At 41.9% G+C, this 17642-nt stretch overlaps 1 protein-coding gene and 1 pseudogene across 1 annotated transcript; one reads left to right on the forward strand and one right to left on the reverse strand.

Moving 5' to 3' along the window:
• The first annotated feature begins 4564 nt into the window (after positions 1 to 4564).
• LOC117540149 lies at positions 4565 to 14279 on the forward strand (annotated as a pseudogene).
• Positions 14280 to 14301: 22 nt separating this feature from the next.
• On the reverse strand, positions 14302 to 16739 carry LOC117542434 (alanine aminotransferase 1-like; the record flags this gene model as incomplete). The annotated part of the gene is made up of 3 exons (XM_034210138.1): positions 14302 to 14389; positions 15353 to 15457; positions 16671 to 16739. Coding segments are annotated over 3 exons (262 nt in total), but the record flags the coding sequence as incomplete, so codon positions are not given.
• Between the last annotated feature and the right edge of the window lie 903 nt (positions 16740 to 17642).

Raw genomic sequence — 17642 nt, forward strand, 5'->3', positions numbered from 1 at the left:
GGATCTGTCCGTGGCTATAAAAATCACATAATATCAGGATGAAAATGTAAATCAGTGTCAAAGAAACTGTTGTCTATAAAGTAACATTTAAAATGTATGATTTACCCTTCAATCTGGTACCGTTCCATGAGCATAATGCACCACCATTTCCGGATCTGTGCTATGTCCCGCTAAAAGAAAATGTAACAATAATAAAGTTGAAAATGAATGGAACCTCATCATTTGTCTACTCAATGTTAGCCCCCTCTTCCCCCTGAAATACTAACTCAGAGGATAAATACTGACCTCGGTAAACCAAAGTAGAGCATCTGTGCTGAAGTTGAGTGCATACTGTGAAAGGATAAAGATCTGTTAAGTTATGAGTTTCAAAAACTAACAAAACCCCTTAAAAAAAGTGTCAAGGGAGGAATTTACCATCAGTATGAAGACACCACAGTCATTGCCCGTGGTTGGTGAGGCTAACCCTGTAAGGAATTTGGAATATAACAGTGATGTTCATGGTCAAATGGAAAATAAAGACATGTGAAAGCAGGTGTATGAGATGGTGGAGAAATGTACCTTGATGTCTCTGCCGAACTTTACTGTCCACTGACCTGGAGCAATGCGGTGCGCTAGGTCACTGTCAAAAGAAATGATAAGACATGGGAATTGATTTGGTGAAGGAACGCTATACACAATATAATTCATGTTTTTGGATTTCCTTACATTGAACTATTGCATGCCTTAAAAGAGGAAAGTTATGAAAGCCACTGAACGGGGCTAAAATAAAACAAACAAAAATACGTTTACCAGCCGCTGAACAAAGCTGAACTTGAAAACAACCTTTGAACAAGGCTTTATAACAAAATGAATATTATAATTCATAGCATCCTGTTGCAGACTCTTTTTCTTTTGGTTCCACTAAGGACACTCCAGACTTTGTGGAAATGGAGATATATTATAAATGAATTTGATCAGATTCAGACCCCTGGTCTACAAGATGGTTACTGCAGTATTAGAATACTATAAACTATTTAGAACTCCCATACAAGCCACAGAACGGTGAGGGGGTAATCATGTTACAAAAACCTAAATATGTCCTTGTAGGATTGTCCCCAAAGCCATCTGGCTTAAGAGGGTCGAGCAAATATAACTCTCTCTTTGCTGGCTTGATCACCTGTCAACCATTGACAAAATAGCTGAAATTAGACATAATCAAACACCAGAAGAAAACCACACAGCACAACTTATGTTCATTTTGTACATGCTGGTGAGATCATTTGGAACAGACTCACGCAAAGCAAATAGTGATCTGCCTTTCCTTGCTGCCGACTCCAGGCAGGGATGAAAACCCATGTCCTTGGTGCCAATTGGTCAGCCTAGTATTTTAAACAAGGGATTTTAAGTTGCTGTATATCAATTTCAAGAAACATAGGTCTCAAGCAACAGGAACTTACTGGAAAACTGGCCAACACGTCAGCTGTTTTGGACTTCCAGGTAGGAACCACATACATATCCACGATGTATATATCTTTGCCCTATATTGATAGTTTTTCAAAAAAAATGAAATCTTCATAGAAGTATGTTCAACAACAAGAGACAACCACACTTCACGAGATTGGAGTTTCACCCACTAAACAGCTATTTAGAAAATATGTGTTATTCAAAAGAAAAAAGCAGGCCAATGATGTCTGTTGAAAACCGTACATGTCTTTGGGTGGCTTCTTGTACCATCTTCAGGCACGTGTTTCCAATCTGAAACAGTAACAACAGTAAGTTACCTGTGCCATTTATTTGAGACAAGATGAAGTTGGGAGGAAAGCTCAAAGTATACCTACATTTGACTCCATGCACTGAGGAAGACTCAGGCTCCAAAAGTCCTCTCTGGTCAGGCACACATCACCCTCCTTCACAATGACCTCTGCTCCAGGCCTATTGTGGTCTAGCACATAGCTGAGCTGCAAATAACAGATTGCAAAACATACTTCAGCCAATAGAAAACATAGAAAAATTAAAATCAAAACAATGCACCTCCATCACTGTGCATGAAGTAAACATATATCTACCAGCTTGTCTTGAATCGGATGTAGATCCTTTGCGTATTTCGCACCAGAGAGGGCATACTGGTGGTCAGCAACTGACCCCTCCGAATCCAACTTCGGTTCAGCTGTTATTAGATAGACAAAAATAAACAGTATTATTGAAAGTACCACACATGAAGTATACCTAAAATGTGTCCTTGTATTGATAATCAAAATACCTCTCAACATAGGCCTGATAAAGGGCTTCAGCTGAGACACATTCACACTCTGTCTCAGCTGAGCTCCTGTTGAGCTCAACAGGGTTGCCACACCCTTGTTGGTGATTGAGGAAACCACATAAGGGCCAAACCAGTTGCACTCCAGTTTTCCACCTTTTCGGCCCTCCTTCCTCTTATTCGCTCTTAGGACCTCATCTCCAACGTTAATCAGGAAAGATTTCACATTCTTTCCCTTGCGTTTTTCAAAAGAGATTTTCTGTCTCTGTTGTGCTATTTGGATGTTCTGGTAAATCTGAGAAAGATATGTAACAGTTATCATTTACAGTCCTTAACATACGCTTGCATTTTTTAGGAGTTATTATGTTTTAAATATTGCCATTTTATTCTCACCTTCGAGTGCAAATCTGCAATGGTTGCAGCCTTTGCCTCAAGCTGCTGTTCTGCCTCATCAGCAGGCACCAAAACAGAGGTATCATCCCTGTCATTGACTGTAGCATTTATAACACCCGGGACGCGAGGGTGCCTCCCAAACTGGGCAAAATAGGGCGTGCACTTGGTTGACCTCTGAAAGCATAAAAATTCCTTTTAGTATCTCTGTTGAGTATTGTTTCCATCTGCATTTGTTACAACATTGTACCTGCTTTGAGGTGTTAATGCTCGCCAACAATGCCCCTCAGATGTAAATCCCAGTCATTCTGGTCCTCTCCACAGTACTTTGCAAGTGCTTTTTTTATGTTTTGGTTTGTACGCTCATCTTGGCCATTGCACTGGGGATGGTACGCTGAAGTGATGCAGTGTTTTACACCCAGTGCATCAAAAACACCCCGGTTGACCTGCAGATGGTTTAGTGTACACCATTACCAAATTAACCTGAAAAATCGTATTACATTGTTACACATAACACATTACACTGTATTAGATAGATTATTGTACCTCATTGACAAATTCCCGTCCTTTGGTCGGTAATGATCTTCTCGACAAGGACCGAAATCGAGAAAATATTTACAATCTTTTTTGAGACCTCAACAGCTGTTTTGTGGTAGAGCGTTTTTGCTACCACCCACTTCGTGAACAGATCAGTCGCTGTTAGAATGTATCTGCAGATATAAAATGCAGAATGTTGTAAATACATACAGAATCACTGTAAATGATTTCCTTCTTTTTAAACCAGATTCTTCACGTTTAGAACCTTTAAAGGAGGTTACACATGCTTCAGCCCATCATGATAGTACCTTTTGCCCTAGCAGTGGAGGGAAGTGGGCCAATGAGATCCACACATGTCTCACTCTGTTTTCAATGTACACATACAACACATTTCTGTAGATCAATAATCAGTCAGTCAGTCAAAAAACTCCCACCCATTTCTTTCACGTCCTCCCGCATAGTGAACCAGTGGTACGTTGCCAAAACCTTCTCGGTGGTGCGCCTTCTCCCTGCATGACCTCCGGAACCCAGGTTATCATGGCACTCCTTCAGGACATTGATAATTTGGTCCTTGGTGCACACAACCATCCTCTCATTGTCCCTTGTATGTGTAGTACAAATCTCCAGCTGGCACAACAGGAACAACAAAACAATCATTTAGACATGTGTAGAGATGACATTATGACTAAAAGCTGTTCAAGAAATCCAGTGGCAAATGTGGTTTAGACGTAACAACTACAGTAATGTAAAGTGTGTATAAAAAGAAAAAGGAGAAACAAGCTGTGGAGTCCTTGCGATTTACTGAAAAATGTTGGAATTGCAATATGATAAACATTAGAGGTATGATCACTTTTGCACCAAAAAAACACCATTAGATAAATAGATAGATAGATATATACTTTATTGATCCCTATAAGTAAAGGGATGTGATGATGTCACATGTACAGGGGGGTTTATACCTCATAATAAAAACGTATGTTCGTGACTTAACCATGGTCTTATTCTGTTACTTACCTTTTGATCAGGTATTGTTTTGGATGCCCTCCGAATTAACGCCTTCCTTTTATCATGCTTTTCAGCGGCGATGGTGAGATTGTGGTAACCACCATTGAGCACGTACTGCTTTATCTCAGCATAAAAAGCTCTCCATTTCTGTCATGAAAGTTAAAATGGTCGCGGTAATTATGGGGAAGCGGAGGGATCTAGATCGTTCACACATAACAAGCTGTACCGAGTTCCTCCGGCTGCAGTTCCGCAGACGGACGGTGTGTGGCAGCATAGCGCTGGGAGCAGAGGGAGGTGAGTATATGACGGATATGACGGATGACGGATGCGACGGAAATACACCCGAACATATTTGGTAGGCCGAACATATCTGGTACTGACATCGGCACAGATCTGGCTGGCGCAGATGACAAAGTTTCAAAGATGGCGGTGCCCGGCAGTGTACTCATGCGGCTTAGAGCTCTCTGTAATGTTACAAAATGTTTTCAAACCGGAGGTAAAACGCCGTCCAACTTGGGCAGAGAGCTGCGGTGGTACAGCACCACAGACCAAGTGTTTAAGGACGACGGGTCATCCTCTGCAGAGAGTAAAGGTGAGGGAAGAATTAGCAGTTAGCATAATTGGATAACCGGTGACAGCAGCAGCAGTGTTTAATCTCAAGGGCATCCATCATGTAAAAAAACCCATTAATGCTTGTGTTCGTGGTCTTTCCTTCATGTTTACCTGAGTTAAGAATGGAAAAAAGCTTTCTTTGACCTTGCTGTGTGTGTGACCTTCGTTTTTTTTGTAACTCTTTAGTTGACGTGAGTCCGAGCCTCTTGAAGGAGTTTCCAGATCCTAAAGGTCTCCTGAACAACATCATCAGCCGGTCACTGGGAGTCAGCGACCTGGCCCAGTTCATCCAGTATAGCTGCACGGAGAGTGCAGGAGTCAAGGTCAGATCACAAGTCCTAATGGGATGGAGGGGGGCTTCTGAACACATCATGTCCATTGAGGGCTAATGACTCTGAAATTAATCTTTATATTGTAACTGTGTTTCTGCAGAAAGCCACCGTTACACTGCTGTGGCCCTGCAGGATTGAAGAGGAAGGTTTTGCATCCAAGAAAGTCGACGCAGAACGATTTGCTGCAGCGGCTGCTTGTTTCAAACTCAGAGTAAGCCGCATTGACCTCAGACCGTATCAAGTAGACATAATTTTGTCTTGCAATCTGTAGTAACATTTCATCACTTACTTTATTTTGTGTGTGTTTGTGCAGGAAATGGGTGTCATTGGACCAAATAACCAGCTCCCTGTGAGGAGATCGGGCAGGGGAGAAGGTTTCCAATCACAACTACATAATGAGGAGGACAAATCAAGGACAAATGATGTATTTGTGCCTACAACTAAAGCGGTGGGCACAACATCAAGAGCCTTCCAAGTCTCTGAAGCTCTTTCCATCTTTCCACAACCTAAATCTCTCCTCACCAGGGTCATCCAGTTGGCCACGTCATCCAACAGAATCAAGGTTTGTACCATTTTATCAACTGCCATGACTGCACAATTATAACTAAGCAAAGATAACATCATCATGTGTTATTAACTGCCTGGGGTTCTCATTTTCTACAGGAGAATATACAGTTCATAATAACACCAGGGAAGCTTAAGAAGTGTGTCCTGACGCTGCGCTGGCCAGAGGAGATGAAGTTCTTCGCCATAGCGAACAGCCGAGTGAAAGCAGAGAGGATGGCTGCAGCGCTCGCCTGCATGAAACTGAAGGTAAAGATTATTTTGTCAAATCTACTGTACCTTTAACCTCAATGTTTAGAGCTGTGCTAAACCCTGCATCCTGTCACCTGGTCCAGGAGCTGGAGCTACTGGACAAAAACAACAGCCCTCTGACTCACGCCAAGTACAATCGAGAGAAGGTGAAGGAGGCTGGAGAGCGGGAGAGACGCCCCCATCCCATCGAAGTCCCCCAATACCTGGAGGAGCACTTGAGAGGGTACTTTGCAGAGGTCAGTCTTCACCTCATGTGATAAAAAACTTAGAGATGTTCTTATCATCATCTTTTGGTCTTTGTAGAAATGTAACGATTACATTTATCAAGTGGGATGCATTGGTGGGTATCTGTTGCTTCAGGTATCAGGTGAGAAACATTTTAAGTAACAGATCCATGAGCTAAAAGCAGTGGGGTGGGGAGGGGAGTTACTTTGGTTTGAGAAGTGGGGGGACACAAAACAGAGGGTCTGTGGGCCCTCCGCAATGGAAATAGTTCTCGATTTGAATCCCTTTTCCTGCCTTTCTAACAAAATATTTGTTAGGACTATGGTGCAATCAAAGAAAATGTGTAGTGTTTAATGCCTGGCAAACTTATCTATTATCCTATCCATGTGAACCTGCTTTATTTGTGAGTGGACCTCACATACTCTAGGGCAGGGGTTCCCAACCTGGGGGGCGCGGATGATTTGAGGCCAAATATCATATTTAGACTTTTTTATTTATTTATTTTTACATATAATTGTAACGCAATACATGATTGTCGTTAAAAGCCTTGTCTCTACATTACAATCAAATTTAACAAATAATTGATTAATTAATTAAATTCAAGTTAGTAACTATTAAAGGCATAAAAGACAAATGTATAATTCTTTCTTTAATAGAAATGTTTCTTCTGCCCGTAAAGTGTCCAAACCAGGCTTTTCTGGATAAGCGCATTTTTAAACAGTCATTGTCCATGCCGGCTTCAATTGGATTATTTGTCACAGTTGCTCTACGATCAGATCGGTCTCCTCCATTTTGTAGATTATTTACGACTTTTGAATCCACATAAACCCATCGGCATAATCCGGCTTTACTTTGAGCATGTGTTTTAACACGTGTGGAATTGGTTCCACTTGCGCCGTCCTTTAATTTCTTCATACAGCGGGAATCCAAAAATGAATTCATCCTGGAGTCCAATAACCATCAAAGTCACTCCAATAGTGCTCCTTAATTACGCTTTCATCCTCCTTTAACAAAATACTTCACATTCATCCAGTTTGTGACAGGAGTTGTAGCATTTTGACATATTTGTTTACATGACCAAACAATTTGAGACTCACTGAGATAATTAAAGTTAACTTTCCTATCACTCGGAGAGTCCTTTACCTCACCTGAGCTGTAGTTATCAGCCTCTCAGTCTGACAGGAGAGAGCTCTCTCTCCAGCTTGTTGTAGAAACAGCTTCTAACATCCGTTAGCTCTGAGCTAGCACCAGATGCTAATAACAACAATCGCAATGTGCTCGTGCACACACACACACAGAGGCTGTGTGCTCCGTGACGATGACGGCTTGAGGTTAAAAAATCATAATAATTGAATTTGACAGTGGGGTGGACAAAAACGGGATTTTGAACAGTGGGGGGGGACATGTGTAAATTACGCCCAGGACGTACATGACCAACAGCAGAGCTCGTAGCTATAATGCAGATTTGTGTGACTTTTTTTACACACTTTGGTGTTCTCCTCCTTTCCTCCGCTCTTGTCTCTGAGTTGTGAGTGTGTGCACTGTCGTATGTGTATGTCGGAAACGAGCGGCGAGGACAGAATGTGAATGCGCAAAGCAGTGCAGTGGACACTGAAACATGCACATGCATTGGATAAATAACATAAGTGTTAGTTTATTTAATGAAAGAGCACATGTTCAATGTGGAAAAGAGACCGTAGATAGATTATTTCAGTTTCGAAACTGAAATATATATATATATACATTCATGGGGGGGCGTGGGGTTCTGTGGGGACCCCCCCCCCCCCCAGTCACAATGGTAGGGGAAACACTGAGTGTACTAATGGCTAATGATTTCACAGTACCCAGTGGAAACAGTTGTGCAGAAGATTTGGGGAGGAGGAAGAGGCTGGAGGGAAGCAGATTGCTGAGCCATGAGGAGGAGGAGGGAGGAGAAGGGGGAGGAGGAAGGGGAGGAGTACTTGACGGACGCTATCACAGGCAAGCCGTACAGACCTCTGTCTGAAGATCAGGTCAGGCAGCTCAACGCCCGCCTGCAGAGAGACTGGGAGAGGTGAACCCTGGACTGAGTGTGGAGCTCCCGTCGATTGCCTACCGTGAGAAGGTGATCTCAGCGGTGCAGTCGTCCAGGGTCGTTGTGATTGATGGAGAAACAGGATGTGGGAGGAACAACACGGATCCCCCGCTTCCTGCTGGAGGAATGTGTTAGGGCTGGCGAGGGGGCGAACTGCAACATCATCGTGACCAGCCTCGCAGAATCAGCGCTGTGTCCGTGGCCCCATCGTGTCACTCAGGAGATGGGTCCAACTATAGAAAGCTCTGTGGGATACCAGGTAGAGATACACGTTTATAGAGGTACTGATAGTAACTAATTTTAAGCGTCTTTGGGTCAGAGAAAGTGCTAATAGAAATATAATTTATTATTATTACTGTCTTTAGAACATGTTTACAATTTGTCAATGGCCATTTGAATGCAAAATAATTAAAATGCTACATTACTGGGAAAGCAGACTGACAAATATCTAAACTATTTCATAAAATGAATGGTACATTTTCTACTATTAATTGACTTGGTTGTCTTTAATTATGACCTTTTCCGCTTGAATTAATAATGATTGTTTTTGAAATAGGGCAAAATATAAAAAATAGCAATACTGTTTACCATTTGGTCAAAACTATCAAAACTGATTTTTTTCAATTATGGGCACTTACAAATATGTAAATTGTATTTATTCCAATTCAGAACAAATTGTTTGACACAAAATAGATCTATACATTTATAGATGTCATCTAAGGTAATCATACTGAAGTGTTTCAAATCTTCACATCCAGTATTCTGAGTAATGGAGATGTTTTTTTTATTTGTGTTTGCATTGGTATTGTGATGAATAGGCAAGCACACATATACGTATTTATTTAAATAGTTCTAAAGCTAATTATTGATAAAAATTAAATGAATACACCAAGAAGATAGTTTTTGTTCTAAATATAACTTCCGTAGACTCCTGGCTTTTAAGACGGGCAAATATACATTTGATTAAGTTACTGTAGAGCTTGTTCCTTCCTTTTTGTTGTCTCATATTTGTAGTGGTTATTCACATTATCGGATAGTGTTTTCCGGTAGAAAAAGTAAGTAATTACTTTCTGTGCGTAGGTGAGACTTGAGAGCCGGCCACCAAAGCAGAGCGGAGGAGCTTTACTCTTCCTCACAGTGGGCGTCCTGCTGAAGAAGCTGCAGTCCAACTCGTCTCTGAAGGGAATCAGCCACGTGTGGTGGACGAGGTCCACGAGAGGGACATCAACACGGACCTGCTGCTGGCTCTGCTGCGCTCCACCTTAGAGGTAAACCCTGACCTGCGGGTGGTGCTTATGAGCGCTACTGGGGACAAGCAGAGGCTGTCCGAGTACTTTGGGGACTGCCCGATAGTTAAAGTCCCCGGATTCATGCACCCAGTGAAGGACAGATACCTGGAGGATGTGATAACAGAGATGGGACTGCCAACCGCCAGTCCAAAAGAGAAGGGACAATGACAAGCAGGTGAGACTGGGAGTCTTATGTGTTCCAACTTCAATATGCTCAGAGTTTATTTTCCCTTGTGTCTCATGATGCTATATTTCATCTTGTTTAAGGGGAGGAAAAGACGATGTCGCACCAAATGTAGATTTAATAGCTGATGTCATCGAGCACATTGACAAACATGGAGACCCAGGTAACTATCTGACAAACTGTCACATTTTGCTTTTTTAAATTATGCTTTTCCAAAGTTTAAGGAGATGGATCTTCATTATTTTTGTCAAAAAAATCTTCCCTCATGCTTCAGGTGCAGTGTTGTGTTTCTCCCCGGATGGCAGGACATCAAGGCCGTTCAAGAGAAACTGGAGCAGAAGCGCCACTTCTCCTCCGGCTCACAGATGATCTTTCCATGTAAGTATGAGACAAGTTTACAAAGAGCGACCTTTGTCCTCCAAGTATAGAGAAGATTTAATAATTGTATTTTCCCTTTTCTTTAGTGCACTCTAGTTTATCAGTATCGGACCAGCAGGCGGTGTTCCGGCGCCCCCCAGAGGGTCGGAGGAAGATCGTCCTCGCCACTAACATCGCTGAGACCCTCCATCACCATCGATGACATCGTCCATGTGGTGGATACAGGAACTCACAAAGAACAGAACTACGACCCAAAGACTAAGGTTAGCATCACAGTTTCAGTTTGACTATGTACTCTTTCAGATCTACAAAAACAGACCTTGTGATTTGTTGTCCTTTCTGAGTATGATTCCTTTTGGTTTTCCAGGTCTCCGGTCTGGACACAGTTTGGATTTCTCATTCTAACGTGACTCAGAGGAAGGGGAGAGCAGGGCGATGTCAACCAGGACAGGCTTACCATCTGTTCCCACGACAACAGCTGGAAACCATGATGCCCTTCCCCATCCCGGAGATCCTGCGCACCCACTGGAGAATTTAGTTCTTCAAGCTAAAATCCACAGTCCTGACTGCATGGTATTTTTAAAGGGAACAAAAGGCTTTGGTGTATTTTTTATTTTTGAATCGTCACTTTTTTGTGTTTATCTGCCGTCTAAATAATGTCATTCTGTGTGTGTTTGTGTGCAGGCTGTAGATTTCTTATCCCAAGTATTGGACAGTCCAGAGCGGTCAGCTGTGAGAGATGCTGTCCGTAATCTACAAGACATTGGTGAGTGATATTCTGGATTGTGTGGTCAGATATGAGCAACGTTTCTTGTGTGTTAAAACTGGTTTGCATGAAACCGGTTTCTCATATCATGAATCGCATTAAATTAAATCATGCAAAAACACTTCAGTGCCTGTGCACATACTTATCTGGATGGCAACAACCCAAAAAACTGTTAAATAACACTACCCTTGTTTAGAGGTCAGACACATGGCAAGCATCCATTCATATTGACAGGCTGATTAGAATTTACTGTTGCGACTGAGTATCTCTGTCCCACAGCTTGAGACCTACTTTTTCACTACAGGTATATTCAAGCAGCCTGAGGGGGGGAATCAAATATGTTTTTTGAAGATGACAGCATATAAACCTGTTCTAGTAGAAACCTACAACACAAGTAAGAACCTTGAACTGAGCTTAACATCTCTTCTGTCAATCTTTTTTCTTTTGTAGGAGTTCTGGACAAGAATGAAACCCTGACTCCTTTAGGGGAGCGTGTGTCCTGCATGTCATGTGACCCTCGTCTGGGCAAAGTGCTGGTACTGAGTGCCATGTTCAGATGTGTCCTGCCAATGCTGTCTGTAGCCGCCTGCCTGACCAGAGACCCTTTTTACAACAGCATGCAGAACAGAGGTCTTATTTGCAAGGTAAAACCCACAATCATCCACAAGGTTTTACGATATTATATAGGAATTTGTAAAACAACACCATGTAAAGTCAGCTAGTAATTAGTTAACGTTTGTGTTGTGTTTGTCCAGGTGAAAGAGAATCTGAGCAACTCCAGCTTCAGCGACTATCTGGTGTTAATCAGAGCTGTGTTGGGCTGGAGGAGGGTTCTGCATGAGGGGGACAGAGACGACCGGGATGAATATCTGGACAGACACATTCTGTCCAGGTTCAGTCTTCGATTCATCAATGGTTCGTACAAGCACACACACATTGCGTCAACACATTGTTCGCATTTTAATTTACCGTTTCTTTTACATCAAATCATTTTGTTGTTGTGATGTCACTCTGCAGGTCTCATCATGCAGTTCGGTGAGAACCTGCATGAAGCCCAGCTGGTGACTCGTGCACAGGACTGCCAGCACAACACTTCGCTCTACAACCAGCACAGCCACCAGGACGAGCTGCTTAAAGCTGTGCTGCTGGCTGGACTCTATCCCAACCTCATTCAGGTACAACAAAGGAGTCTATTATACTTATTATTTACCTGCTCTTCTCCATCAAAGGTTAAAGCCAGAATTGTGAGATTGAGATCTTACTGTAGAGGAAGAGCCAGGTAATATTCTGTTCTAGTGGTGATGTTTCTAAGGTGCCAATATCATTATCTTAATAAAGTAAGATCCAGTTTTTGAGGTTGATGTCTCTCGAAAGCTCACTTATGTTGTGTCAAATGATCTTATAATGATTTGAAACGTATAGTCTTAAACTCTGATACTGTTCAATTGTATTTTTAGACTTCTATGTGTTGAACAGAGACATTTACATTTCAGGAGGGCAAAAGGAAGTGTAAAGGTGGATTTGCAAATGGTTAAGGACAAGGGGGTTTAATGATGGGATGTAGGACCAGTTGGCTGTTTCCTTTCATGAATATATAGTGTGACTGTAAGCTGTGTTCGGGGTGTAGAACTTATTTTTCCTCTGAGGATGAAGTTGCTCCGTTTCTGCATTTTAAATCGATTTCACTTGTATAATGACTTTCTTTATTACTTTATTAAATGTAACAAAAGACACATTTTGACCATGAATAATCAGTTTGTCTTAAGAATGTCCTCCACAAATTACAACTCCTACCTTTTTCTCAGGTGAAGAAAGGTGTTGTGGACAAAGGAGGCCGCTTTCGCCCCAACAATATTGTCTACCGCACACAAAGTGGGCCGGTTCTTCTTCACCGCTCCTCAGTGAACAGGTTTGAACAAACACCAAAATTCAAAGACACCAAGTTTTTACTCTTGTATTGCATATGTAAAAATGTTGGCTGCTTTTTTTTGTTGCAGAGGGGAAAGAAAAGCTCCCTAGTCGCTGGTTGACCTTCTTCAGCGCTGTCCAGTCAACGGGACTGTTTTCATCAGAGACTGTTCTACGGTCCACCCCCTCGCCTTGCTGCTGCTCACAGACTGCGATATCACAGAAACAGGTAGGACGTGTACTGCCTTCCAGAAAGAGGATTTTAAAAACAAAGGCTCTGTGCTTTTAGGTGGTTGGGGAAATGATTTTAGGGCAAAGAACCCTGATAATCATAATGAATAGGGATTTAATGTCATCACATTATTTAATCTCATATTGTGTTCATGTTAGCCGATAAAAACAAATCCAAATGAATGCTAATGTGGCTCTGTAACTGCTAAACGTGGAAATGGCCAACTGTTTCTTATCAAGTTTGTAGCATCAACTATAAAGGTGATAATATGTCAGTGTGTGTTTACAACTTGTTTCCGCTTGTGGTAAACAAAACATTTGTTAGACGAGGTTTAACTTATAAATAGTGACGTCCTTTTTAACTGATACATTTTTTTCAAGATCTTGATAGCCCTTGTTTTCTAATATCTGTTAATAGACTTACTTATTTAACTATTTAACTTATGTCTTCCATTCCATAGACATATTTGCCATGTCATCATTTTTTTATTTTGGATTGTGCATTAAAAAGCTCTGGCTCAATACAATAACTACAAACTGTTATGTAGATATGCTCATCAGAAGCAATAACATATTATCACCTTCTTAGATTCACAGACAGTCATTTCTCCTCTTCATAAATAACCCTGTCCTTTCCCTCCTGTCCCAGTGAACGGAGACAGAGTGGAGGTCTCATTTCCTGGACGCTCTCTGGTGCGCTGTGAGTTGCCGGTTGACACCTGGGAACTGCTGTGGCAGCTACGCACCTCCATTCAGAGCATGATGTACCGCAACCTCAGCAACCCCAGTAACGCAATCATCAACTCTTCTCAAGACGGAAAGCTCATCTCCTTACTGGTACAGCTGCTCAACAACACAGAGTCAAACCCTTCTGCTCAGACCGACCACAGCGACAGTGAGGTGGATTAATGACATCCAGGACTTTCATTGGAGTGTGGCTGGCTGGTAGAGAGGAAGCAAAGAGGATGGTGGTCTCATGGGGATGTTTTTTATTAAAAAAAAGTTATATGCAGTGTGCTGCTGGTATTGTTGAGGTAAATGATGAACTTCCATGTGATGTGAGGAAATCCATTGGTTTGGATTTTGGACTGTGTTCGGTAATTTATGGATATTAGTTTTTTCTGGAAAACATAAGTTGAATTTGACCTAGACCAAATGTCAAACGGACTGCATGCAATAATGAATGTCATATGTATTGCAAAAAATGCTCACATGAGGTAAATTATCAGACCATTGTTAGTTCAGCTTCATCATTTAACTGATCATAGATAACAAAATAAACAATAATAATTCATGGCTTTTTTCTGAGTGCCTTCATTCAGAAAAGTCTTTCATAAACTGTGTGAAAGCTGCTCAGGCGGCTCAGTATTTCTTCCATGGTGTCCTCGGGGTTCATAATGCAGAATCTGCACAAAGAAAGAGTTAAAGGTAAAAAGTCCACTAATCCTGAATAAACATGTCTGAATTATACTTTCAATGATGGTCATGTCTGTCTTAGAACAAGCACCTTCATAGGACCTGATAATGTGTTTATAATACCATGCCAAAGTGACATTGTATGAACAAATATCAAATTCCAACACAACGTATTCTAACTACTTTAGCCATTCACATTATGAAGACGCATGAAGACCAGATATGTATCATAATGATCCATTTCTGAAATGTCTTAGAAACATCACTTACAACAGGACTTATAAGGACTTATAACAGGACTTTGTGAACTTAAACTAAAGTGACTGTTTAGGGTTATAAGCAGTTGATACTAAACATAATTACGAGGACTTTTGAGCAGTGTATGCTTGCTACAAGTAAAGTGTAATTAAAACCGCACAACATCAGACCAACAGTGTCCAATGGTACGACAAGAGTGGGGAAATAGAAGCCCATCTCCCTGGACTGCTGTGAATGTGCAACAAAGAGTGAAGCAGGACATTGCTGTAGAAAGGTGAGCTGAGCTACTGGGTTAATGTTAGGATGGGTTGCAAATAGGTACCTAGCTTTGCAACAAAAACTTTTTCTAACAATAAATTGCTTCATGCCCTTTAATAGATGACCAATTACATGAACTCCGTGATCCCTTTGGCATTGAAGTATAACGCGTTATAAATGTTGAAACCTTAGTAAAATATGTCCACCCCTTATAGTACTCATGCATTATTATAAAGATGTTAATGTAGTTACAAAACACATTGTAATGTCTTATGGATGTGCGGTAATGCATTATGGTCTGGTTATTTTTTACTAGGAAAAACTATTTTGCAGGTCTCCCTTGACAAAGAGATCGATGATGTTAATGGGACCACCTGGTTAAATAAAGGTTTGAAATTAAATTAAATGCTTAGTAAAGGCAGTTTAAATATTTTTACCTGATGTGGGTGCCCTCCTTTGGTCCGTTCTCCATGCCATGTTTGACTAACACACCAGCTTCCTCCAGGAGTCTCAGTAGAAAAATCTGGTTGCATTTCCATTTCCTAATATAAACAAAAACATAACCAAATGATTAATTACCACATGTGACACTTTTATTTATTGTTGGTGATATTGCTGTGATTTTGCAGTGTGTACTTGGTTCCAGTGGCGTTTTCTCCCGGAGGCCAAGGGAAGCCAGGCTTCCCTTGTTTTTTTCGGATTGTAGTTATAATTTAAATAAATAAATAAAAACACTTTGTTTTGTTTCGATAATTCTCCTTTGCTGTGTGTTGCTGCCGGCCCGTCGCTCCCCCATTCTCATTGAGTATTTTACAAGAGTGAAACAAACAGCGCCCCTCTAGATGTTATGGTGAAACAGTAGATTGCACTCTCTGTTGCGAGAGGAGGCCAGCCGAATCTAGCTTCCCTTGGTGAAAAAAAATGGAGGGATTGACCAATCAGATGAGGCCCACGTGATGCCCCTGCCAACCTGTGATTGGTCAAGGCCCATGCCAAGGGAAGCCAGCCGCCTCTTGCTTCCCTTCAGAGGCGGCTGGCGGCTAGCGATTTGATTGGACACTGCCATCCAATCAAATCACATCAACATCAGTTTTAATACTGTAACTGTCATCACCGCCGTCAGAAAATTATCAAGCAAATGAAGCATTATGGAGGGTGGAGATTTGGCGTACTTAATCAAACATAACTTTACTAAACTTCCGCTACAGCAGCAACTGAAAATTAAATCAGATGACAGGCCAATGCCCGCACTCGAGCTGTGTGTACACAGAGGAAAAAGGGAGAGAATCGGACGTTCAATGTGGACAATTATGTCCGCACGGAGTGGCTAACTGGAAGCGCTAAACTTCAGCGTCTATTTTGCTGGCCATGTCTTCTTTTGACAAGGATTCGTGCTCCCTGAACAATCCTTGGGCAACTTCAGGATTCATCGACCTTGCCAACCTGTCACGGGCAATTGAGAGGCACGGTAATCCAAAAAATCACATAGATTGTGTGATTGTCTGCATACATTAATAAGTAAAATGCTTAAATTAATAAGGAGAGTTTCAGCTGGAGAGTGCGTGCGGACCTTTCGGTTAGATAACAGGCGAGTGCAAGTCCTGCATCTGTGTGATACAAATGTGTGTAAAATGATACCGGGTGCTGTAATCACTCATCTGGTTACGTTATTGACCACCCCCCGACCCAAAAAATGGGCTTCCCCTACATTTTTCCCCACGCCACGCTACTGCTTGGTTCTATGAGATATATAACCTTGGCCTTCTGAATGGCTTTAGGTGGAAGATGCAGTCTGGGGAATGCGAAGCCACCTCCTTCCAACGGCTTGCAGGAGAAACCCGGCAGGCTGTTCAATACCTCAAAGACTCTCTTTACATTATGAACCATCATAAGAGGCTTCTCAATACTCAAATTTCCCCTCCTCGACTCCTCGGTCCTCGGTAGTGAAGGACATCTCATTTCTCTAAATGCACACCGAGGACCGAGGATCGAGCGTCGAGGAGGCTCTCTGGAGGAGCTCTAACCGAGGATACACTGATGGTTCCTCCACGGCTCCTCCACGGATGCATTTCCGGGAACGGTGGAGGCGTGACGCACGGCCGGACTTATCTCAGCCAATGACAGCTATGCATGCATCCCCTGGATATTATTTTAGAAACTGCTTTCATCGCGTCGCGATGTTTCCAGAGAGAACAGCTGTAAGGTCCATGCAGAAAGCAGAGCAGTGTGTATAATATATATCACTCAGTATAACAGGCCTACTCTCTTTATTTGCTTTAGTTTAGTAGATATCTACAAACAAAGAGTCGATATTTTTCTAAGACCATTGCTTCACATAATAAAATACACAACGGCTTATGCTTTAGGAGCTGTAGGTGTGTGTGGTACAGTGTGTAGGTGTATGTGGTACAGTGTGTAGGTGTGTGTTGTACAGTGCGTAAATGCGGCGGACCGACGGGTCTCAGTTGGTTTGGTGTCCTATGCTTACTTTTAATAGGCTACTTGTAAATACAACTTTTGGCCCGTAATTTCAATTGCCCATTTCAGCGACCAGAGAGAGGGGGATATATCCAGTCTCTGATTGTGTTACGTTATTATGAGAGTGCTCTCATACTTTAAATTGTATATATTTATATAAATATATTTGTGTGTTGTCCGCATCTGTAGCCTGTTATTGTCTCATTATACCGCACTCTCAATGAATTCCAAAGTATATGTGGGGGAACA

The sequence above is a fragment of the Gymnodraco acuticeps genome, unplaced genomic scaffold, assembly GCF_902827175.1.
Source record: "Gymnodraco acuticeps unplaced genomic scaffold, fGymAcu1.1, whole genome shotgun sequence".
Classification (NCBI taxonomy): domain Eukaryota; kingdom Metazoa; phylum Chordata; class Actinopteri; order Perciformes; family Bathydraconidae; genus Gymnodraco; species Gymnodraco acuticeps.